The 23,776-nt window shown below is 38.5% G+C and overlaps 2 protein-coding genes across 3 annotated transcripts in view; one reads left to right on the top strand and one right to left on the bottom strand.

The window, feature by feature from the left end:
- Positions 1-8,497, top strand: part of LOC139120938 (maltase-glucoamylase-like) — a 44,865-nt gene extending 36,368 nt beyond the window's left edge. Inside the window, exons 35-48 of the mRNA XM_070685528.1 lie at positions 330-417; positions 890-1,031; positions 1,320-1,456; positions 2,489-2,523; positions 2,871-2,987; positions 3,462-3,610; positions 3,742-3,803; positions 4,534-4,619; positions 4,944-5,000; positions 5,497-5,627; positions 5,957-6,045; positions 6,200-6,249; positions 7,050-7,211; positions 8,008-8,497. Of these exons, the coding sequence (XP_070541629.1) occupies positions 330-417; positions 890-1,031; positions 1,320-1,456; positions 2,489-2,523; positions 2,871-2,987; positions 3,462-3,610; positions 3,742-3,803; positions 4,534-4,619; positions 4,944-5,000; positions 5,497-5,627; positions 5,957-6,045; positions 6,200-6,249; positions 7,050-7,211; positions 8,008-8,070 (1,368 nt within the window). The 3' untranslated portion in view covers positions 8,071-8,497. The remainder of the gene's footprint in view (positions 1-329; positions 418-889; positions 1,032-1,319; positions 1,457-2,488; positions 2,524-2,870; positions 2,988-3,461; positions 3,611-3,741; positions 3,804-4,533; positions 4,620-4,943; positions 5,001-5,496; positions 5,628-5,956; positions 6,046-6,199; positions 6,250-7,049; positions 7,212-8,007) is intronic.
- A 1,924-nt stretch (positions 8,498-10,421) lies between these two features.
- On the bottom strand, positions 10,422-23,728 carry LOC139121850 (betaine--homocysteine S-methyltransferase 1-like). 2 transcript variants are annotated; one of them, XM_070687072.1, is made up of 8 exons: positions 23,282-23,728; positions 21,043-21,190; positions 16,387-16,505; positions 15,266-15,457; positions 14,749-14,896; positions 12,928-13,110; positions 12,099-12,327; positions 10,422-11,503 (listed from the first exon to the last, which is right to left on the bottom strand). In XM_070687072.1, the coding sequence occupies exons 1-8, from the start codon at positions 23,402-23,404 to the stop codon at positions 11,329-11,331; spliced, it is 1,317 nt and encodes a 438-aa protein (XP_070543173.1). In that variant the 5' UTR covers positions 23,405-23,728; the 3' UTR covers positions 10,422-11,328. The 2 variants fall into 2 exon arrangements, with proteins under 2 accessions (XP_070543173.1, XP_070543171.1); XM_070687070.1 differs by lacking the exon at positions 23,282-23,728 and adding an exon at positions 21,324-21,478.
- Positions 23,729-23,776: the final 48 nt, after the last annotated feature.

The raw sequence follows: 23,776 nt of genomic DNA, 5'->3' as shown, positions 1-23,776 counted from the left end.
AAATCAGCACTCATTGCACCTTTTACGCGAACTATTATACGTGTATGTATGTCGATAAGTATGGATGTATGACTTTTTCAATCGTTGAAAATTGTTTATTTCCTAATTACGCTTAAAAGATTTTTTCTCAAGTTAAAATGAAGTATAAAATGACATTTCTGTCTTTTGTTTTTTAATTATACTTTTCTTACTTATTTCCTTCCTAATGAGACCGAATGACAGTTTATTTTTGCACTGATCGATAAATATTTTTTGAAACATTTGGCGCGCCGTAGCACGACAGTGATTAGAAAAATGATTTATGAACGATGTGTAAATATTTCTCTCAGGATATGAACGAACCTGCAAATTTTGTCCACGGCTCCCTCGATGGTACCTGCCCGGACAATAATTTCAACAAACCACCATATTTCCCAAGTAAGTCAACCAGAGGCTTTCGGAAACATTTACATTTTCGAGCGATGATGATGATGATGATGATGATGATGATGATGATGATGATGATGATAAAGTACCGAAAGGCATACTAATAACAGTTCTGCTCCCAGTTTATCAAGTTCATCAATATATCCAGTGTGTCAAGTGATACCTAAAATAGGAATCTCAACCGACGCACCATGAAAACAACAGTGCATGTGAGAAAAATCAAACTGACCCGAAAGTTATTTGGATTTGAAAATATTCTCAAAACATTTTAGATCGAGCAGAAAAAAAGCAAAATTGACGGCCTGTTGCATCAACACCGTGACATAGATTACACCGATTAAAAGAGGTCATTTCCGGCAAAATTTGACGATATTTTGATGGGGTATAGAACACTTCAAATTGTGAACGTCCTGGTGTTTTAGAAACATGATTTCCTAACACATGTTGACAATATTTGGTACAGATCTGGTGGCACCATTCATCTACAACAAAACTCTGTGTATGGAGACCAAACAGTATCGGGATCCCGTGGAAGGAAGCAGTTTGACCGAACACTATAACATGCATAGTTTATATGGATGGAGCCAAAATGACCCAACACTCAGGTATAGCCGTATATTGTATTCTGTACTTTTCTGTTTTATTTTCTTTGTTTTTTTGTTTCGGTCTGACAACAAACTTACCAGGTTCACAGTGTACTGTCAAAAGTGCTCCTGGCGTCTGCTGTTTCGCTGTTGATCTTATCATGATTATTTTCATAGAAATTTCTGATGTGAATTCATGCTGACCGACGGGCGCATATTAATGTTCTACAACTTCAACTAGGAGATATGTGTTCAGCTTTTAGCAACGTAATGGGGATTATACAATATGTTGTTCTCTATTCTGTTCAGAGCTGCTCGCAAAGCTCTCCCTGGCAAGCGATCGTTTGTCATAAGTCGCTCCACATTCCCCGGAAGTGGCAAGACTGCAGGACACTGGCTTGGAGACAATGACAGTCAATGGAATCATATGGCTGATTCAGTGATAGGTAATCTGTGATTTTATTAATGTACATGGGAGCGACGTATATAATTCGACGTCTCCTACTGGACTCTCAAACTTTCATTCTTTTGGCCTATCACTTGTTGCGTTTATTTTGAAGTTTGTGGAGTAATTTAAGTTTTCAATCAGTAAGTCCACCATACAGATAACACGATGACGGCCGTTTTGAATTTCAAATATAGATAAACATTGGGTAATGTGTTTCTCTAATACCAAAATTTGCATAATGACCCTGATTTTTGTTCTTAAGTTTGAAAGAAAACGGCAGAAAACTTGCTTTAGGAAAAGTTTAAGTCTTTCATTGTCGAGGCTCGTCGTAAATTTGGTACTTTTTTTCCTGAAACTCATTAAAAGTTTTGACTGGAAAGCAAAGTTTTCTCATAAATAGTTTCGAACAATTTTTTCTGCTCAGAAAAATCGTTTTCAATTGGAACATGGTATATTTGGGACCCTTAGAGTTGTGTGACCAAAATGGCTTCTTGAAATTTGCCTCGCTTTCATGTCGAGTGTATTTTCTCAAGAATGGACACAGCGAATGTCCAAGGAAAGCAAATGCGATTTTTAATCAGACTGGAAGAATATATATGTAATTTATTCATTGAGTACAACAGCAATCTTACTAAAACCCGGAATACATGGTCAGAAATTTTGGTGGTATTTTTATAGATAAATTACGAATATATGTTTTTCCCAGAAGGATATTTTTTATTGATTTTGAGTGTGAAAATCATATGTAGGGTTAACTTAAGATCAAGTTTTGATATGGTTATTTCTTTGTACCTCTCAGAACAGTGGTTTGGGCAAATTTTGAACTGATGGTGAAAGTTACGGTGTTGCCTAGACATGTGCCCCCCCCCCCCCAAAACGACTGGGAGGTTGGAAATACCAAAATTTGGCCCATCAACAAGATGTAGTCTGTGACTTTACAAGATTTACATGCTATTTGTCCTAAATATTCCATCATGCATTAGCACCAGAAAGACAAATCAGAACAAATATTTTGTTTGTTTTTGTTCAGGTATGCTGGAGTTCGGCCTATTCGGATTTCCATACGTAAGTGTGTAACTTCGAAATATTTCAACCTCCGCAATATCCAAAGGCCTTCAGCAATCAATCGACACCTTTCAGACATTTTATAATTGACATTCTAATCAAAAAAGGCCTCCTTTATATAAAATCTTTTTTCTAGTTCAATGCTATCTGCATATATAAAAAGTTGAATTTAAAATTATGGACTCTGGTGTTTGAAAGCTCAAGCCTAATAATCTGCTTGCATTTGTGTTGACTTAGAACTTTAACATATCATATTGTTCTTTCTGTAGTATGATGTCAGTCAACCTAACAATACCTTCGGAATTCTGTTCTGTTTTTCTTTTCCATTCTCTCCCATTCTCATGCAGATCGGTTCAGATATCTGTGGTTTCTTCCAAAACGTCAAAGAAGATCTGTGCAATCGATGGATGCAAATCGGTGCATTTTATCCGTTCTGTAGAAATCACAACGCCTATGGATGGGAGGTATGCATAACTTTCACTAATTGGCAGTCTTTTGAGACTGCTCGTTATATAACTTCTGCTTGGGGAGACCTCATCTCTCTCATTGAAGGTCAATTTCCTGGTTATCTATCCTTGTAAACATGCATCTGAGGCGTTGAAGCCGACAATAAAGGAGAACATAACGGTCTAAATATGGGACCTTCCGTCCAACTTTTTCGTCGTGTTTTTGTGTCAGTTCGGCAACCTGCATATGTCTGTTTGCCTATCTGTCTGTCTGCCTGTCTGTCTTTCAGTATGTGTATCCTTCTCCATCTCTTTCTTTGTCCATCTCTCTAACTGTTCCTTACAGTATGAATAGCGCCATATCTTGCTTTCTGCCTATTTTCTTACTCCTTTCTGCCTCTCTCTCTCTGTTTCTCTATTTTTTCTGTTCCCACCAAAACACGAAAGACATACAGAGAAATACACTAAGACATATATGTTTTGTTCCTGAAGGACCAACATCCGCCTAAATTTGGCAAAACATTCGCGGAAAATTCGAGAAAGTATCTGCACATCCGATATCGCCTTCTACCGTTTCTGTACACTCTGTTCCACGAGGCGAACACCTATGGTTCTACCGTTGTCCGACCACTCATGCACGAGTAAGTATGGCAATTTATTCGAGGAGTCCGTATCTGTGCGGGGGGGGGGGGGTTGTTTCTTGTTCGTTTTTTCACCTGTTCATGGAAACATTCCATAGTCCGTTGTTTCCGGTAATCCTTAATTTTGTCAGGAATAAAGTGAACGGTCCTTTTCAGCCCATCATGGTATCCCGAAAAAGCTACGCATACAAATGTACTTGTTGGATAAATACTCAGTAGTCCAGGGTTTGTGAAGTTTGTTCAATGCCTTGTTTTGTTGTTTTTGGCTTGTTTTGTGTTTGTTTTTCTTTCCTTTTCCGCGGCCCAAAATCTCTGCCAGTAATTAAACAACTGCAGTTTATAAAAATACAAGTATTGACAAGAACGTATGTATGACCGTAAATCATCTTGAAGATAAAATAAGACAATTGGCAGGTTCATAAAACTTGAAGAGCAACATGATTGAACACGCATCAGGAGAGGCACATCGTATACGTAGCATGAACTCTAGACAGTCTCAAGAAAAGTAGTAGAAATCGATCGTTTCATGATAAATGGCAAATGCAGCACTCAGTTACAGAAGAAACTCTCAATAATTATTAACTTCCGAGGGGGAAATTCATTCAAAATAAATGAAGTATCCCGCACACAATGAAAGTACTTGTAAAGACAAATTCAGAGATACCATGACGCAAACACAAACTATGAACGCAAGCATTTTATTTCTCAAAACGCACATAGTTTTATTCAATGCGAGTATTGTGTTTGTCTTCTCTTTGTTCTGTCTCTTTATTTTGTTGAAAGTCTAAAAAACAAATTATGAACACAAAGTACTTTAAACTTAAGTTGGTCTGGACGAGAATTCATAGACTACGCTAATAAGGCATTTTGTTAATGTATTGAATAGTATATATTTTGATGATTTTTCCTTTAAATTATTTCAGATTTGTCCACAGATACCGCTACATTTGCTATAAAAACCCAGTTTCTATGGGGACCAGCTTTATTAATATCACCGGTGCTGGTAAAGGTATGAACACTCTCATAGTCTACATGTAGGTCAATTTATTTACGATGGGAATAGAGCTTTTTTACACAGATCATGTCAACATAACATTTGAGAGGCGATTGGTACATTGAACTGGTCAGCTATGTCAAATTCAAGATTGCTTTCAGCTTCTAAATCCAAATACTGGGGAAATGCAAATTATTTTCTGCGTCGTTTAAAAACTGACAATAAACGATAAAAGGAATTGATCTATTACCTACTTTTAATGCAATGTTAATCACTAAATACGATTTAGACTGCTACTACTGTTGGAATTTTTTACATCTTGTGTTACTATCTCCATAGGATGCCGTGCAGGTAGATGCTTATTTCCCAGATGCCCGTTGGTTCGACTACTATACAGTATGTACATGGGTGTTGCTTGTACTCTGCAATTTATAGCTGTATGCTAAGGCAGCACAGCACAAGCTGAAGTCTGACTCGTTATGGAGTGGACCACAGGATCATGGGATAGGGTAGTCCCAATGTGGAAAAACATTTGCGAGGTGATATTGCGGGGTTATTTTGCAAAATAAAGTGGTGTCTTTGCTGCCCCATCCTTGAAATAGTGGTGAATCTTCAAACATTCTCTAGATCTGATGTACTCATATTTTGGACAATTGCGCTGTCAATTTTATAACCCTTGCGGTCTATGCTCTGTCTATTAGCGGATACACATGCGGCACGAGTCGTGCAAGGGACGACCGAGCGGCAGAAGTCAGGCGAGCAGTTTGTTGCGCAGAGCAACTTCGTGTCAGTTGAATTGTTAATGTGTAAAAAGGGCCTCACCTCCGAAGGAAGACGACATTTTTCTGTTCTTGTGCAGCCTCATGATGGTTTTTGATGATTTTTTTTCCAGGGAGAGGAAATGGAAGCATCGTCTCGAGGTAAAACAGTTCGACTCGATGCGCCTTATGATTACATTCCCCTACATGTACGTGGCGGATATATCTTACCGACACAGCAACCAGCTAATTCTACAGTATATAGGTATGGCGTACAGACAAAATCGTACCAAGCTCTTTTTTATTACAAGAAACTCTGGGTCTCACCGTAACATTCTTGTCAGTTCTGATCTAAAAGGACGTGCAATTCCATGTTTTGTGCTAGGTCAACTGCAAATAATATATAGGAGGCTCATTTTAGCCTAGCATTTCGCTCCATTTTTGGCAAAATTACTTCTTATTAGCCAGCCGGGTAGATCCATCTATATCCTCACATACGTAAGGGAGGAGAATCAATATGGGAATATATCTCTCGATAACTAACGACAGAGCCGAAAATTGATTACGTCATGCCTTTATTCGCCTTCCTTACAGTCGTGTCTTGCCATTTGGTCTGATTGCTGCGTTGGATGATGATGGCATGGCAACGGGTAGCTTGTTTTGGGATGACGGCGATTCAATTGGTAGGTTCCGAGTAACTTCTGTCAATCCGTTCTACACTTGTCAGCTTCCTGGTATTCTGACGTACACAAACATGTTCTTTGAAGCGATCAACTTTCCTATCTTTACATTGCTTCTCTGTAGCAAAAACGCATTTATTTTGATTTAAATTTGCAGATACTTATGAAAGTGGGGATTACTTCCTTGCGAACTTTAACTGTAAAGAGGTACGTGTACTTTCTAACGATTGCATTTTGAAATGTTACTCTCATACAAATGTATAATCAGGTTGAATGATGTGACGTACTTAAATGGTTTAAGTAAAGAAAAGTACTCAGCCAACATTTCATTTAGGTGTTGTGACGTTCTTGTGTACAATTGCTTTTACACGCTATTTCGGCAAATTTGGATTTATGTACTAACAAAGCGTTGAACAGTGGCACTGTGTGCCGATTATATCAATCCACTCACAGTGTTGTATACCGGAGAAAATAGTACCAACCTGTTCATTTTCCACCTTAATAGCTTCCATTATTTATTTTTACCGATGACCAACGAGGATTATAGCCCTGCTGATGAAACTTGAACAAGTCATTCCGTCTAATACCTAATTGCGCTGTTAACGAGTTGTTTGTTTAGCCGGGGCGATAATCGTATGCGTTGGTGATCGGTAGAAACACAGTTTCTCCATAAAGGCGGGACTGTGGTAGAAATAACAAATGGAAGGGATAGGGCGGCCGACGGGCAGTTATGATAAAATTGATGTGAACCATTTTTCTTTGAAATACTGCGCAGAGATAATGAGGGGTAGCTACAACAGGCATACAGCGTTGAGATTTCATAGCAAAGGATAGGGTTTGTGTTCCTAGGGGGTTTGAAATTAACGTTCATTACTGCGACATAAATTAGTGAAAGTTCAGTGGAGTGTTTTAGTGACAGTGGAGCAACATAATGCAGCAAATGTTTCTTCCTAGTCACATACATTCGCTGATTCCGAATCATTGTTTGACTGTACTTTTCATGGCAGAATGAGCTGGGCAGTGTCATTCGGCAAAACCATGACGTCATTGATGGGCTATACATGGATGACATAACCATTTATGGCATCAGGCAGACAACTATAACCAGCGTCTACAGTTATACCGATAAACTTGAGGACACTCAGTGGAACTTCAATTCTGATACAAAGGTACGGGACCATTTGAACCACAGGCATTCGACTCGATGCAAGCAAAACGTCACTGATGCAACCAGTAAGAATAATACTGTTGCATCAGTGACGGTTTGCTTGCATTGAGTCGAATGCCTGTGATTTGAACCACCGAAAGATGTGCATTCTATCTCATGCCACCATGGTCGACGTCTGACTCCGATATATTTTGATGATTTGATCTGCATGCAGGAAAGGATCCCGTTTTCTATACAGATCAATAAAATTATATGGCACATCCTGTATGCATTGACTGTTGCTTATTGGTACTTGCATCAGATTCGATGCAATAATCATTGACAGTAAAGCTTGTCAAATCAACGTAACATACTGATGGACATTTACAGTAGTCATCGATGCAATTTAGTTACGGTCGCAATAGCAAATCGAGCTCGCCAAAGTCAAACCAATGATATATGCCCTGTCTCATATAGGACTACGAAGTATTGTGCTAGCCGTGACAACTGTCAACTCTTGACTGTGGAACAGAAATGAAGACGGCTGCTGTGGCATTGACTTCTGAAAGCTATATTCCTTGTTTGTTGTAAAACTCTTTAGAACATTAACGTTCATTTTAACGGTTCCGAATCATTGAAATAAAGAGCTGTGGTACACTGTTTGACATTGCCTTCGGCCCGGTGAACTTGACCTTCCAATATTCATTGCCTTGATGCCTTTTTTGCAAGTGAAGTGCAAAAATCTACAGGAGCCATTTCATTTTCCTGGCATATATGAATGTTATACTTAACTCTTCTGTTTTCATTGATTTTCACAGGTTTTGGAACTCAACAACCTTCACCACAATATGCGACAACAAATCAGGATTACCTGGGAATAATAAACGCTGGCAATGACCCATCAAAGCTGAATATTCTCGAAATACATGTAATTTGCAACAGCATGACACTTGTTACGATTTTGGCGCTCGTTTTTATACTTTTACACCGAGTGCACAATATTCATACTTCGTTAAAACTTTTACAATGGCGAGATGATCCCTATAATTCACTATAGTGGTTTGATAGATGAACTAAAATGGACTGTGATTGGGCCGGTAATCTGTACCTATTGGCATCAGTACGTTCACAGTTTTACAATTTTGGTGATGTTCCTTTTTGCTACTGAATTTTCTATGCATTTGATTTATACTTTGTTTCCGAGTAGCGTGCTGGTAAGATATGATTCCCTCGGGGTTTTTTGCTCGTAGTAGAGAAACGCATGGTTGAGAGTGAACGATTTTTTTTTTGAAATAAAATTTGAATTAGAAAAGTTGCTTGTCTCTGAGTCAGTGACTCTTCTTGATATTAGACATTAAAATCCCTGTTCGGTCATTTGGTCAGCTACTTATGTGCAAAATAATTAATGGGACTCTGAGCACACAAAAATTCGAGCTAAGTAGCTAAAAGCCCGTCTTCCGTTTAGGAACGACGAAAATTGTCGATTGGAGATAGACACGTATACCCCCCCCCCCCGCCCCGAGAGCGGAAAAATGTAATTGTCACACAAACATCGACACGTGAAACATCAATTTAATTCCTTCATTGGATGAAAGGTACTAGACTGGGTGTACACAGACATAATTAGGATGACGAATCATTATCTAGATCTGATTGATGAAGAAATCGCTCGATAAAATGATGTCAAAGGTCAGAGATATTTCCGCACCGGTAAATCCGCAAGTGTCTATTAAGTAAACGGGTTTAATTCGAGATGGTTGAGATAAGGTGAATATTTCTGTTTCATTGTGTGGGAGACTTAAACTTTTGCACTAATGTAGAGTTTAAAGGCAGTGCACACAACGGTCATGTGAAAGCTGAGTTATGGATGAAATTTGCTGCAGGACAGCAGTAATTACAATGAAATGCCAGTGAAGTGCCCATCTATAGTCCGTGTTAATGTGATGTGTGTTCTTCAGCGTGCTGTTCCAAAACATGAAAAACAGGCTAAAATATCGCTATTGATAACCATTGTTTATAACCATAGGTGTTGACGAAAGGAGTCTTCCGCAGACTGCATAGTGTTGTGGTTTGAAATAAACATTCAATTAATATGAACTTATTGGTGTTCAATCAACCCTCTAGTTATATCGGCTGGTTGGGATTGACAATTGTTAGATCAACTTGTCCATCAGTAATATCTCTTTGTTCTAGGATGAGCATGCAAGGAATGTGAATGAAAAGTGTGACATTTGCAGACGTTCAAACCTCAAGAATGGACGTCCGACAAACAAACCTGCAACGGATTATTGACAAAAGAAAATCTACAAATTACCGGCATCACGATTAAATATAAAAGAGTATCGACGAAATGTTACTCTAACAGCACATGCATTCACTAAGACTTAGACAAGGTGTTGTACTGAACATTTTCTGAATGCTCAGTCCTTGAAAATGTCGAGTTCATTGAAAGGTCCAGCAGCTTTCTGCATAGATTCCCGACCCTGACATATCCTGTAAATTGAGAAGTGGTCTTGGTGATTGTGGCTGGATAGATTTCCGGTGTCCCTTTTTAAGACCAGTTTTATGAACTCAATAAACCTAGTCAGAGAACTTATCCTAACCCTACTGTCAAGGTCAGGTAGGGTGACAAACGAGACCAACTGCCAATAACCTGTGCTGACCTTTTCTATGTTGGCACAAAGACAAAATGGGGATCCCCGAATTAAGGTTTTTGGCAGCTCGAAATTGAAAGATTTTAAACTTTTGCTTAAACTTTCCCTGAGCAAAATTTCAACCATTCTCAAAATAATAAAAATCAGGAGTTACCTTGAAAATTTCGGTGCTAGAGAAATTTTAATATTTATGGAGATTTGACATTCAAAATGGCCGCCACCTGTGTTATCTCTGTGAAGGCGAATAAAATTCCTTATTTTCAAAAAACTAAGATGGTGAAAACTTTACTTATTCCATAAGCTTCAAAATGAGCCCCCGCAAGTGGTAGGCAAAATGATATTGTAAAAGTGTGAGAGTCCAAATATCTGCCCTAACAGTAATACACATTGATTTTTTTCAGTCAAAAAATGACTACCTGTACAAAGCAATTAGCATAGGCACTGAGGCCTATGCTGGCCTTGTTTATTGAAGTTTGCCTGATATTTGTTCATGGGATGCCTTGACATGTGCAAGGGAAATAAAACTGATGACAACACAAAAGTTTGAAATGAATCGCTGCAATTACACTCTGACACCATTATTGCAAAAGAGTTGTTTTATTGCAAAGCAATTACATCTGCAACACATGATTGTACAACATATTCTGCGATGACTTTTAGATCTTATATTATCTTGATACAATTGTTAGGTTGTTTATTTACATAGCATGTTCATAGTTCTTCAAGTTCATGACGGAATGTAGAGCATGCAACAAGCAGTACATTGAGGTTATTGGGTAAATGTTGTTCCCAGCTTTCAGAAACATTTCCACTTCAAGATAAGGAAGCTGCTTTTTTTTTCATTTAAAATTACAAAAATATATATAGCATCAACCTCTGAGGCACAGAATGAAGGGCTAGCAAATATTTCACAGCAGCAACACTGGTCTGCAGTCATGAACTTCAATGATGATATCCACTAGGATCAAAAAAGCCTGTCTGAGGTAGCTATGCTTACATGCAAGACACACACCTGGAAAAAAGAAACAACAACTTGATGTTCTATGCTATTTCCAAATTACATTAATCCTTTTGGGCCTTAACCCCTATATATATAGGGGTAGCTCTGGTAAGTTACTGGAAAGTCAGGCCTGAAAGGGTTAAATTGCCTTGTACAGATCGTAACTGCAATGGAATAAACAACAAATCTCTTTTGAAACTGACAAGATGACCTAACTAACTTACAAAAAAGTGAAACAAAAACCCCTGCAATGCACTACTGATTATTCCAAGATTTGACCTCCCTATAGTTACATCATTTCATTACGGTACTAACAAAATGAGACTTGTGACAGAAAAAGGTCACTTGAGTTTTGACATTCATTTCAGCCTTTCAAAATGCCTGAAACTTGATGAAATGATCTAGAGACCCTCACTAAGAAACTGTCTCTCTTTGTACCTAGGAGTTATTATTACAGAATTCAAGTAACTTTATTTCCTCTGGACTCATTCCTTGGAGTGTTGGAAGAGGTCCTTCAGTTCAGAATCGGTAGTAGCATCACTTTTCTGCAGTAGTTCCTTGTTGCCTGCAGTGACTCCCCAACTGTCAGGTGCTGAGAGACCAGCAGAGAAGGGCCGACCTGTGCCTGGTTTCAAATTCTCCCAATAAGACCGACGGGCTCTGTAATAATAACATTCATCACCATCATTAAAAACATATAACCTTTCATGAATAGAGGCATTCCTTCAGCGGTTTCATAAAACACAACATGACTGTCATTTGAAATTGCATTTATACAGAATACAACAGACATGAGAATACTGTTGTTGTTAAAGTGCTACATAGTTTTTCAAAAAAGCAATCAGCATTTGAAATTATCCAATGGTTTGAAGGAACCCCTGGTACTAGATTTGGAACTGTTTTGTAACTGTGTGCGACATGTTGTTATAATAGTGTCTCTAAGACACCTAATCTAGTTCACTTGTACATTCTAGAGTAAATTTGACAGCTATCGCACCATGGCATGTTTTTGGCTGAAACATATGAGGCTTGAAAAGTGTGAAATATTCCTGTTGTCCACCATATAATAACATTCACATTCCCAGGAATTCTGATCTATGGCAACACAAGGTAACAGCACGAGGGAATCCAAATAAACTGTCAGTATAAATTCCACAAAAAGCTATCCACAAAAACACTGACTACATGCAAGAAATTTGACCACAACTATGTTTACTTGTAAAATTTACTCCTGTCAGTACTCTGACAATCTTACCTAGCTCTGACCCAAGGTTTGGTGTGCAGACGGAGACCATCACCCCACGGGGCATGCTTGTCAGAGGCTGCAGGGAGGAAGCCACGTTCTGCTGCCAGCTCTTCGGATATTGCTCTGATGTGGTATGGTTCAAAACCACAACAGCCGCCAATGTATCGTACACCCATTTCATAAGCTTCACGGGCATATTTCTGGATCTCCCAACGAGTGCAGACACGTGGTTCCAAGGCTGGAAATACAAAAAACTACTGATTAATATCATGTTTGTAAAAATGTAATCCAGACACCATCACCTCAATAAATTAATATCTCCTTTCTCCTCTCCCTCACTAGCTGTAACAGAAGTCCAACACAACCAAACAAAAGAGGTTGAACTAAAACTCATCATTGCATGTGTTGATCATGTTAGAACCAGTACACTAGCTGCTTGTACTCAAGTCAGGTCTCTGAAGACTTTACAATTCATAAAGTATACAATTTGTATAACTAAGTATTTTATGTGTATGCATAAATAGGGTCCGCATATACATGTACCATAGCCAAGGTTCAGTGATAGCAGATAATAGGCAATTTGCTAGTCTGTAATTATTTATAACTCAAGTTTGGTTACTGTTTTATTTTGTAAAATTATATTTTTAAAAGTTCCAAACCCATAATGACTAAAGTATTATTTCAGTTGCATGACATTAAATAAGGCATAAAATGAAATATAAGATTGCATATCAACATCCTTCATACCAAACCACAGAGACAAAACTAAATCAGTATATTGCAAACTTCACTGTTATTCTTCAAAAGCTAAAGAATCATATTTCATAAGGTGACTCACCGAAGGGGAATTCTGGTAGATCAATGAAACCCTGTGGATTAACATCAGGGGTATGGTAAGCCAATGGCTGGATCATCAGATGAGCTTTGAGACCTGCTTCCTCAAGACCAGCTTTCATTTTGCGAAGTGCTGCAAGACTTGTGTCAGGATCAAAATGACAGTTGACACCGATGATATCAGAACCTTTGAAGCGAGGAATGAAAGTGGATTTCAGTCAAAGCCATTCTGTACACAACACACACCTTTCAGTTGTGTCACTTGCTTCTCACATAGATTTGAATGGTTTATGAAGAGTTGATTGAGATGACTGGTGTAACATTACTTCACTTAATATTTACCATAACTTTTTCACTACAATGGTTTGGCCCAAAACCAATAGCTATCAATGGTGAGTATGGACCTATTTATAAGGAATTAAGGGTTGAACAGGTTAATAGCCACTCAATGGACAATGTTCAAAGGGGGGGGGGGGGGGGGGGGTCGCCTGTCCAATGTATAATACAGACATGATCACTTGTACAATTATCTATATCTGTATGATCACTTTACATTTACCAAACTTTTCGTCATTGTGTTCTAATATAACATGCATCATTTGTAAAGAGACTGTATTTCCTAAACTGTGTATCATGAAACGGTGATCTCTTACTCAAGATGACTTCTCATAAGTATACCAAGCGACTTTCAGTGCTGATCACCATTCATAAAAATTTTAAAGAAATTCTTCATCCTCAATAAAGTAGCTTGCACCTTAAAGAGACACTCCCACTTGGTAACATTTTTAAAACACATTTTTTTAATGCCAACGGTCGATATTTGACGTGGCGACTGCGCGCGGATCGCGAGGTATCGATAAAAACATGTCATTTCCCAAGCGTATTTTTCACATCCCGAAGTTTTACGATCGTTTCTGATTTTGACCTGAAATCCCCCGAAGGTTAGTTGTCGTGCTGATTGACGATATTCTAGGGAGTCTACAATAAGTTTGAACGACGCAATTAATTTACTTCCCACTGCAAAGACTTTATATACAGCATTATGCCATTACCTAAGGGAAGTTTTGTAAAACTTCTCCTTAGTTTTTGTCGTTTTCATTATTCTAAACCAGTTGTACTATATTTTTAACCAATACACATAAACATCAGTTTTTACGTGTCAAATATTAGCCGCCTCCGATTACTACATTTTGTCGTCTGCCACACAGTATGCCCCGCGCGCGGTATGCGTCTATCCATACCACTCGGCGGCCGCTATGTATCAACCGCACGTAACTGTGCTAGTCACCTATGCGAATTCTGGTGGAATCAAACTTTGTTTTCCATTTTTTCTCAGAGTCAGTAAGACTCGGCTTTCCCCCAGGGGGCATGACCGATCACCGACGCGAGTGGTTCTGTGGCATACAGCAGCGTAAGCGTAGACTCGTACTCCATAGCTTAGTTGACAATGGCCCCAGTGCTGAACGTTCGATGTTCGGAAGCTGAATTTAGGTGGGCCACAGGAATTCAAACTTTTACTTTTTTGAGGACATGTTTTTATCGATATCTCGCGATCCGCGCGCAGTCGCAACGTCAAATATCAACCGTTGGCATTAAAAAAATGTTCCTTAAAAATGTTACTAAGTGGGAGTGCCACTTTAACAAGCTGTTTTCCTAATTCAATCAATTTCTCTCAATCATCTAAACTGCTTTGTGTAAGCGATTATGCCTCATCCAATTCTTTTACCGAAATTGTTAAACCCTGTCGTGTGAAGCTGGTCTCATTTTTTATTCATCCTCTTCAAACAATGTGAATAACCTGTCTTGAACTTGAAGATTGTCTTACCTGCTTTTGCAAGTTTGACGGCACACTCCGCAGTGGAGACACCGTGTAAATCACCGTCTGGCCCAATACACAGGCAGCACGCCACTGGTTTGTCAATCTCCTTACAAACTTCAACAGCCCACTCTGCTTCTTCTACATGTTCAAAATACTAACACAAGAATACAACACATGTTATGATGGACATAAAATGTCAATGGAAAGTACAAGTGACTGCGTAAGTGCCAATGGAAATGCACCTGTGACTGCACCGATACTACTGAAACCCTTTGAGTGCTGTAATTTTTTCCCACCAAAAATTTAGCGCAACATTTTAACAGTTTTCATGAATTTTTTTGTAATTTTCTTTTATCATTTTGAACCAAATGGACATCACATTCCATTGACTCAGTTTTTTATAAAAAGTTTTTACAAAAATATAAAAAATTAACTGGGATATAAAGGCAACAAAATTTGACTTTACGCTCAAAAAGTTAACATTGTAAAACACCTCAAGTGACGGAAAATATTAAAATCTTACCTCAGCAATCATGAAGTCAACATTATTTTCCTTGAAAACTTTCATTTGTTTACGGAATTCTGCCTGAGTGTGTTCTTTGCCTTTGCCACTGAGATAGGTTGGTGTCTGGGACACTCCGCCTGCTACAAGGGCATCACCTTCAGAGGCCACTTGACGTGCAATCTTACAGGCAGAGTCATTAACATTATAACCCTGTCAATCAAACAATATTTACATCAATTTGGCAGAATAACAAGCTCACCGCAGCTTTCAAGTTTTTTCATCAGTTGGAATATATGATTATGTATTGTTACAATAGTGCTCATTGTTTCCCATCGCAACAAAAAGTGAATCTTTCTTTGTGGGATGCTCTCACCATAGTGGTGAGAGTACAATAGCTTTTGGTAGTCCTACAGGGCCAGAAAAAATGTCAATCCCAGGGGGTGGGGGCAGGATGCATTCTTTGGTGACTTTGTCAAAGTTAATACAGTGATAATCTGGTGACAGCATCCAAAGTAAGTTACCCTTGATTGCTTTGACACACACTAGGCAATCAAACACATGTAAGATAACAAATGCAAGATTGTAATTAAACTTAGCCTACTACAAAATTATCACAGGACAAATACATGAAACAGTGAAGGAGAAAAAGAAGAAATCTTAACAAAACCAGTGCTAGGATGGGATCAAGACAACAAATGTTGGAAGTAAAAATTTTCATTGGGAATATCATGATCAAACAACTGCAAGAAACCCCAGCTGAGAGTGAGACACCTCCAACCCTGGGGACAAACATTTTTGCTGGCCCTTGATGTAGTCATGGGCAAAGTCATACACAAATTAATAAGAGCCTGTCTAAAACATAAAGTATCTATTTGCATACATGTGCATTCACAGACCAAATCCTTTACTTTCCCCAAAAACTTACCTGTTAATTTTCAGTTAGAAACGAGGTAATGGATTCAAAATTTATCATATTTGTCAACATTTCTTAACACTGAAAACCTGTGACCAACTTAACAAGTGACAAAAGGTACTCTTAACAAAATGAATATCTTCGCAGAGCAGTTAGAACATGAATATTTAAGTAAAATTTCATAGAGTCATAGGTCATACATGCAGGTCAAAGTTCAAATGCTTACTGTCATCTTCTTGGGATCGATGTTACCACGATTTTCAAGCTTGTCATCACTGGCATAGAATGTGAAGGTTTGCATTACATCAGATCCGGCACGCAGAAACTCACGATGGAGCTGGATAACTAAAATAGGATTGCAAAAAAAAAAACAATAATCAAAAATAACCTAAAATGCTGAAATCATAACTTTCAGAGTTTTACTGTGATGAAAAATACTTACACTTGCCTCTGCTTTGTCAGCACTGAGTACGCACTCAGGAACAACCTAATGCTTTTTCTCACCTGATGCTTGTAAATCTCCAAACAACTTAATCAGTAATTTAATTCAATATTTTTTTTTGCTTTTGCCAAACATCTACATGTAAGTGGGTAAAACTGCAGACTTTTGTCTACGGTAAAGGGGTAAAACTTGAACTTCATATCTTCAAGGGGTTGAAATTCTAACGAGGGCATTAACATCTGTGTATCAGTCAAACTGATTGCTTTTCCAAGAGGAGGTCACGTGCAGCTGATATCAAAGGAGGCCAGAGTGAACTCTCAGATTAAGAGAACAAATCACTAAAGATATCAGGATCAACAAGTGATAACGCTGTTTTTGCAAAAATGTAGTCATTGTTCTTGCCTTCTTATTTGTTTGGTTTACTTTTCTTGATGTTGAATACAACACAATCTAACCAGTTGATACAGTGTTTTGCCTTGAACTATTGACAAATTGGGAACTAGACATAAGTGTCTAAATTGAGAAGTTGCCAACACTGTCAGGTACCATACGTGTAAAATCCTCTAGCGGTAATATCAGTCGATCATAAAGCCTGCTGCAAACAAGAGAAATTAGCTGAGCAAAATTTTATTCAGGGCTATTTGCTCAGCCATTTTACTCTAGTGTGCAGGTAATTTTTCAGGTTCTTTCCTTGTGTACCAATTCAACAATATGTTTGATATTTTTTGCCTCACGAGGAAAATTCCTGACCGTGTGCGCCCGAGACTGTGACTTTCTTTGAGTCTTTTTCACTAAAGCGTGCTTGTGGACAATGCGACTGCCTGTAGCCTGGCCAGTAGCAAAAGCTTCTGGTTCAATACAAGGCGAAGACCGCTATTAGAAAGATTGACAACCTATCTTGTTTGCCATGTATCTTTACAACCTGCACAAAAGAGTAAAAATGGCTAAGCAAACAGCCTTGAATGAAATTTTGCTAAACTAATTTCTCTCGTTTGCAGCAGGCTTACAGAAATCAACTCAACGAAAGTTGAAACAGCTAGTCTGGAGGCATGTCAGATGTATAGTCAAAACGATACCACCTGATAAGCAAACACAAGGCTTGCAAATGATGGACGGTTAGCAAGATGTGTGGTGTTGTTCTGACTACTTATGACATAGACAACATTTCAACTTTCGAAGAGTCGATTTCTTTGTTATTGACTGATAATCCCACCTAGGTGATAGTTACACCTGACAGTATTGACAAGTCCTAAATTTTGACAGTACTGTATGTTTAGATCCCGTATTGTCAACGGTTCAATGCAAACTACTGTACAATATGAAGCAAAGGACTAATTATTACAATATGAAAGTTCTGTTCATGAAAAGTATTTGTTCAGGTGTTCAGGGCAGGTACATTACTAATGTTACCCAGTCATTTAACCTGAGTGCCTTTGAGTCAAACTGAGCAAATAGGAGAAAATTTTACCATGCTCCCCTGACTATTCACATATCCTCCTTAACCTTGTCCAACATATATTGAAAAGTGTATTCCACTAAGGCTTGATTCAGTGTTTTGCCAAGTCTGGAGCTTAAATCACATTTGTCACTGAAGGATGACATAGTGGGCAGTTTGGTTGAGTGGATGTATGAAAATGACAGCAGGATCAGTGTAATGGTCTTGTATGTTAACTAAATGAGTGTACATGTACCTGTAACGATGTACCAGGGATTGATTCTGATCTAGCACTGACAACAAAAAGTGAGTATCAAACTTTATGTCCAGTTTTCTGATTTGCTGGCTTTTTGAAAGTTGCTGTTCCTGTGTTTGTGAACCGATTGCAAACAGCTGCTGATACAGACACAAGTAACTGTCACAGATTCACAGTTATTATTACTATGAAATGTGGGTTATCTTCACTAGTAAATTTTTGCTGACGGTAACGTCAGTGCTGAAAGATTTTCATGCTAAGTGTCAGTTCAGGTACACAGGTTTAGCATCTTAACGTTTGGAAAAGGGTGGGGATTTAGCGAGTGGTGTGGTCTGCGATGTCTCTGCGAGGTGACTACATGCCGTGCGCTGTGAGTTTGAATCTTTTGCAAACTTCACTAAATTTTTCAACCGTATAGGTGGATAGTGCTGCTGGTGGACAGAATTGTCCCAATGGGTATCTAAGGCTCAGTTTAGTGATGTATTCATGGCTTTGATAGAATTTGTGCCAGATATACAATAGCAAGTATGTATGTGTAAATGCTTCATGAACTCCACGGTGTGTGGAGGGGTTGCAGTCAGAAAAATTGCTTCAACTAGCTTGGTTATTGATCTACTCTTTTGAAAGGGTGGGGATTTAGCCAAGCAACTATGCCTGCCTGATACTGCAATGTCTTTGCTTGGTGACAAGGTGCCACATGTTATGAGTTTGAATCTGATCAAGCATTAACTGGATTGTAGGATACTGATGCTTGCAAATTGTAAAGTACACTCATAAGATATCTTTCAAAAAGTTCTACAATAGACAAGGATGTAGAAAATATCTGACACCCTGCAAAAACTTGCTGTCAGCTAACATTTGACAACTGTGAAATTACTGGTTTAGAACATATTATTAGGGACATCTACCACATATATTGCTCATACTCTTCTTATAACTGCGTATAATTTTATTTTTGCTATTTTTTAGCACAATTTTCAACACCATTAGATACGGAGACATAGTGGAGAAATTAGCTTTTCTCACTGAACTGATGGGAAACAGCACATGTAACTGTGACTTGATTAAGTGATTCATTAAACTACATCACTTACAGATATGATAATTCTGAACAAATCCTGGTGGGTGTGGCAAACCAGCAAGGTACGCCATAGACAGTAGTTCCTCTACCATCTATGGGTACGCTTATCAGTTCTGGACACCTGAACACCACCAATAAGCAAACATGGAACTTAATACAGGGGTATGTGTACCGACTTCATCCAGCCATATGTGAACTACTTCTGATAGCATTGCTACAAAATTTTGTAAAATTGTAAATGTTTACTTCTAATTTTGGGCCAACCAAAGACAAGATTTGATACTGCCTAACATGATTTAGCTATCATCAAATCTAGTATTTAGATTTCTTTTCTTTCCTGTAAACATCCAGCAAAAAATGACCCTTTCATGACCTTTTGAACGACTATAATTCTGAACAATGCCAATATGCTGACTCAGCATATTTCATATCCGCCATTACTTTAGCTATGCTGCGTATCGCTGTCAATGGACACACTACAACAAAGTGGCAACTGCTCACTGTCAAGTCTTTTTAGAACACTTAACTGAAGACACCATTTCAACTCATGTTTATACCAAAAAACCAAGATTTTCTGTTTACTTTTCATAAATACTTGAAGACTAGATCATAATGGCCTTCAGTAGATGTACTTAACAACAACATACTGATGTGGTGATTGCCAGGGTGTCAATACTATGTAAGTAAATACTAACACAAGAGATAGGCATACTATGTGTACACAAGGATAAAGGAATTTAATCCTCATTATCATATCTGGGATGATAATACAACCTTGAAAAATTCCTAAACAACTGACAGCTTTCACAAGGTTTTATACGGGTTAATTATTTGCAAAGTTTTGACGAGTACCATTACAAATCCGTCATATTGACATTTTATGAGTCATCGGGTTGCAGTACTGGTTGAGTTTTGGTTGTTGTGTCGAAGATGATGCACATTTGACATAATATTGATGGGGAGGGGGAAGAGAAAAAATGTGAAACACAACTTACAGTCAAGATAGTTCATGCAAAATTAAAATGTACAACGTGAAGAACTTACAGGTAAAAGCAAATGAGAGTTGTTCAGAGGTCACAAACTTTTGTTTAGTATAGGATGTGCAAAAAAGAAAAGTGAGGACTAGCTTCAGATCTCAGCATGCCAGCATAAATGCTACATTGAAATAACTAGACATTATTGCCATCTTTAATTGTATTACATGCTTACCCAAAATAACTTTTGGATCTATCAAACAACCTAAAAATGCTTTCACAAATGCTGGCATAGAAATATGCAGACACACACACACACAAAAATACATGTATACATATTTATGTACAGAACAGCACAGTAACAATGGCATAGCCAATGAATAAACATGAGTGATAGAAAGTTGTTGGTCTTCCACTAGCTTGTCCTTGAATTTCCAAAAACTAGTGATGCAGAGAGCAGTAGAGCAGATTTCTAATAATCTCGGCTGACCTTGAAAAAGTGACATGACAACTGTCTGCCTATATGAACTATTTTACCGATTAAACATGGATGGTAAGGTTGGAAAAAACAATGTGTGTCTCTCCTACAGACTCTTCTCTCGGTTAGAGGCTACAGGGAAATCTATCAAACTCAAAAACAAAACTTTGTTTCTGTCCCAATGGACAAATGAAGTGAGATAAGTCACTTTCTTACCAGCTTCTGGGTTTTCCACAGTTGCTTCTGGAGTCCATGGTCCTGCCTTCACATAGCCTCTTTTTTCTAATGCAAATACAAAACCACCATCTCCAACAACAACTTCACCGTTGTTTAGACGCTCTAAAATTCCTGCAGGTTTTCCACCCTGGAGAATAAAGTGAAATAGGCTGAATAATTCAGACAGTTGTGAAATGATGAAAATAAACTGAACTTTTGGTAGTGGCAGAGTCCTTCTGGACAAGTTCTATGTGGCTATGAAATACAGAATATAACTCTACCCTGCCATTTTTCATTCCAGAACTCATCTTCTCACTGTAAGTTGGGCTACTGACACCAGAACATGAATGGCATATTACCAACAATGTATGTTTTTTAAAACAGTCCAGCTGCACTATACATGTAAACAGCCACATATGCACTCCTGTGATTGGCTGACAGGACTTTGTGACAGCTGTCAATCAGGCCTTGACACACCCATGGCCCTATTCAATTGGCCACTGACTCCTTCAAGGTCACTGCTGTATAATGACATATCTGAACTACTACTGTGTACAGCACTATAAACTGCTTTTATTAGTAGAACTACGAGGCTATTTCATATATTTGGAGACCCTACTGCATGTCAGGCTACAGGTCAGAACCAGTCCTGTATGGCACACTCAGCCTATTGATATTTATTCAGTACTTGTCCTCCAGCTTTTACTCATACTATATACTTTGGTCTGCTAGGAAAATTGTATACAACTGTACAACACAACTATGACCAAATGCTTTCAGCTGTACAACTGCAAGACAAAACCAACAGTTTTCAATATTCATGAATTTACATCTTTGCACCTTATAAGGCAAAGACTCTATTGAATTTCAGTGGCATGATAGTGCAAATTGAAGATAATCAGCCAAAAAAGAATAAAACCCACAGGGGCAAATATTTTACTACATACTATCAGCCAATTTGTGAAATTCAAGTATCAACAAACAGGAATTTCACTTTACCTCGTACAGGTTGAAAGCTAACAGAGATATGTCCTCCGTTGTCATTTTAATGATACACACATTCTGAACGTAAGAATGCTCCACAGCAAAGTGCGGAAAAGTTTCAACTATCACTGGTCACTGATGGGCGGGTATCTTGCACATATCATCTTTATTCACACAGATTCCTTTGCATATTTATGTAATAGATGGTCGCATACAGAGTATCGCATATTCTTCCTCTTTTCCATCGTGTGTAAAACTTATAATATGAGAGTGCACTTTTTCATTTTATGAACACTAGGAGTGAAGATATGTCTACTTTGTTACTGTACTGTTTCAAAGTGGAAGTTTACACTGAGCAGGGGTACTGAGTAGAGGCGCAGTTCAAAGGGCACCTTACAGTTTGGTTCGTTTGGTAGTTTGTCACTTTGCAGTTACTGGTGACGGCCCAGCAGGTTCACTCAACATCAGCCTTGCGTAGTTAAATTGTGCTTCTATAAACCTTGGATTTTAAAAACTTCTGTACACGTACAAGAGTTGGCTAGAAGTTACCAATGGATTCACCTCCGACTACATCATCATAAGGATTATGAAAATCACCATCCCAAGGGTGCAAATATCCGCACACGTACACCATGGTTTGCTGCGGATCCGTAGCACTACCACTCCTTTTGCTTGTTCAAGTTGTTGTTGGGGGAGTGCAAAAGGAGTGGTCGGGCTACGGATCCACAGCAAGTGCAGACCTTCAAGGCAAAAGTTCACATCCTTGCTGTGAAACAGAAAGTCCTCAAAATTACAGAACTGTTATTGTCGGACTTCAATTTTGCATCTTGCACATGATATTTAAATTGAAGATTAACTTCATTTAAAAAATAAATAGCATTTATTACAAAAGAAATTTTCTTGTCGGAAAAATGTTCACGACACAAAAACGTTGTCAAACGCAGATTCTGGCATTTTAATAGTATAATGCGCGGGACGAGGAAAACCCATAGCGTGCAATTGCATGCTCTTTGTGAGAGTTAAATAAATGTGATCAATCACAATAATTTCGCTTTTTCCCCAAAATTCGTCACGCCAAATTGAGATTCATCTGCTGCCTCTCACCTATGACCTTGGGATGCTTTAAAGTAACCCGTGACTCCATTCAAATCAGAATCCCAAGGTGCATGTCTCGACACATACTAGTGCTGATCACTTTCCATAAACTTTGTGTCGATCTTAACTTGAAACAACATGAAAACTTATAAAAGCTCACCTGTTTGGCTTTCTTTGCATCGGTTGCCATTATTGCGGTTGTATAAAATGTACGATTAAGTGGACGCACACCACTTCTAGGCAGACGAAAAGCGGCAACCCTGACAGCGTGCAGCCAACGCATCGCTACTTTTGCACACGTTTCAGTGAATCACATAGCTGATCCACGACTGGCGTACATTCACTTTCCCTCCGAAAAAAATAATTAACTTAATCCCCCACAAAAAAGTGTTCGGCCTGTCCCTAAAGATATAAGCTTACGAGGTGAGCGACGCTAAGTAAAGTGTAATCGAGGAAAACTAAGATTGTGTAATCATTGTCCGATGTCCATTACTTATCAAGCTTAGCACTGACTATGGAGGGAGGGCGGTCGTTTGACTCAACATCCAAAACAAAACCTGTGTTTTGCACAGGCGGAAATGATTGGCATGTCCAAAGAGCGGTGGCCTTGAAATCTATCTGACGGGCTTACACTGTGTGTAGATGTTGTGGTGAG

Source organism: Ptychodera flava, chromosome 21 (genome assembly GCF_041260155.1).
Source record: "Ptychodera flava strain L36383 chromosome 21, AS_Pfla_20210202, whole genome shotgun sequence".
Classification (NCBI taxonomy): domain Eukaryota; kingdom Metazoa; phylum Hemichordata; class Enteropneusta; family Ptychoderidae; genus Ptychodera; species Ptychodera flava.
The sequence above is the reverse complement of the archived record's forward strand: the minus strand, read 5'-3'. Positions and strand labels throughout refer to the sequence as shown.

What these genes read in the sequence shown, in the direction of transcription:
- LOC139121850 (XM_070687070.1), bottom strand. Translation starts at nt 21,458, where the DNA reads ATGTGGCTGTTTACATGTATAGTGCAGCTGGACTGTTTTAAAAAACAT. An exon ending in TTGACTTCATGATTGCTGAG is followed by an intron (nt 14,897 to 15,265) that starts GTAAGATTTTAA and finishes TTCTTGTGTTAG; the next exon opens with TATTTTGAACATGTAGAAGA. An exon ending in AAACCTTGGGTCAGAGCTAG is followed by an intron (nt 11,504 to 12,098) that starts GTAAGATTGTCA and finishes TTATTATTACAG; the next exon opens with AGCCCGTCGGTCTTATTGGG.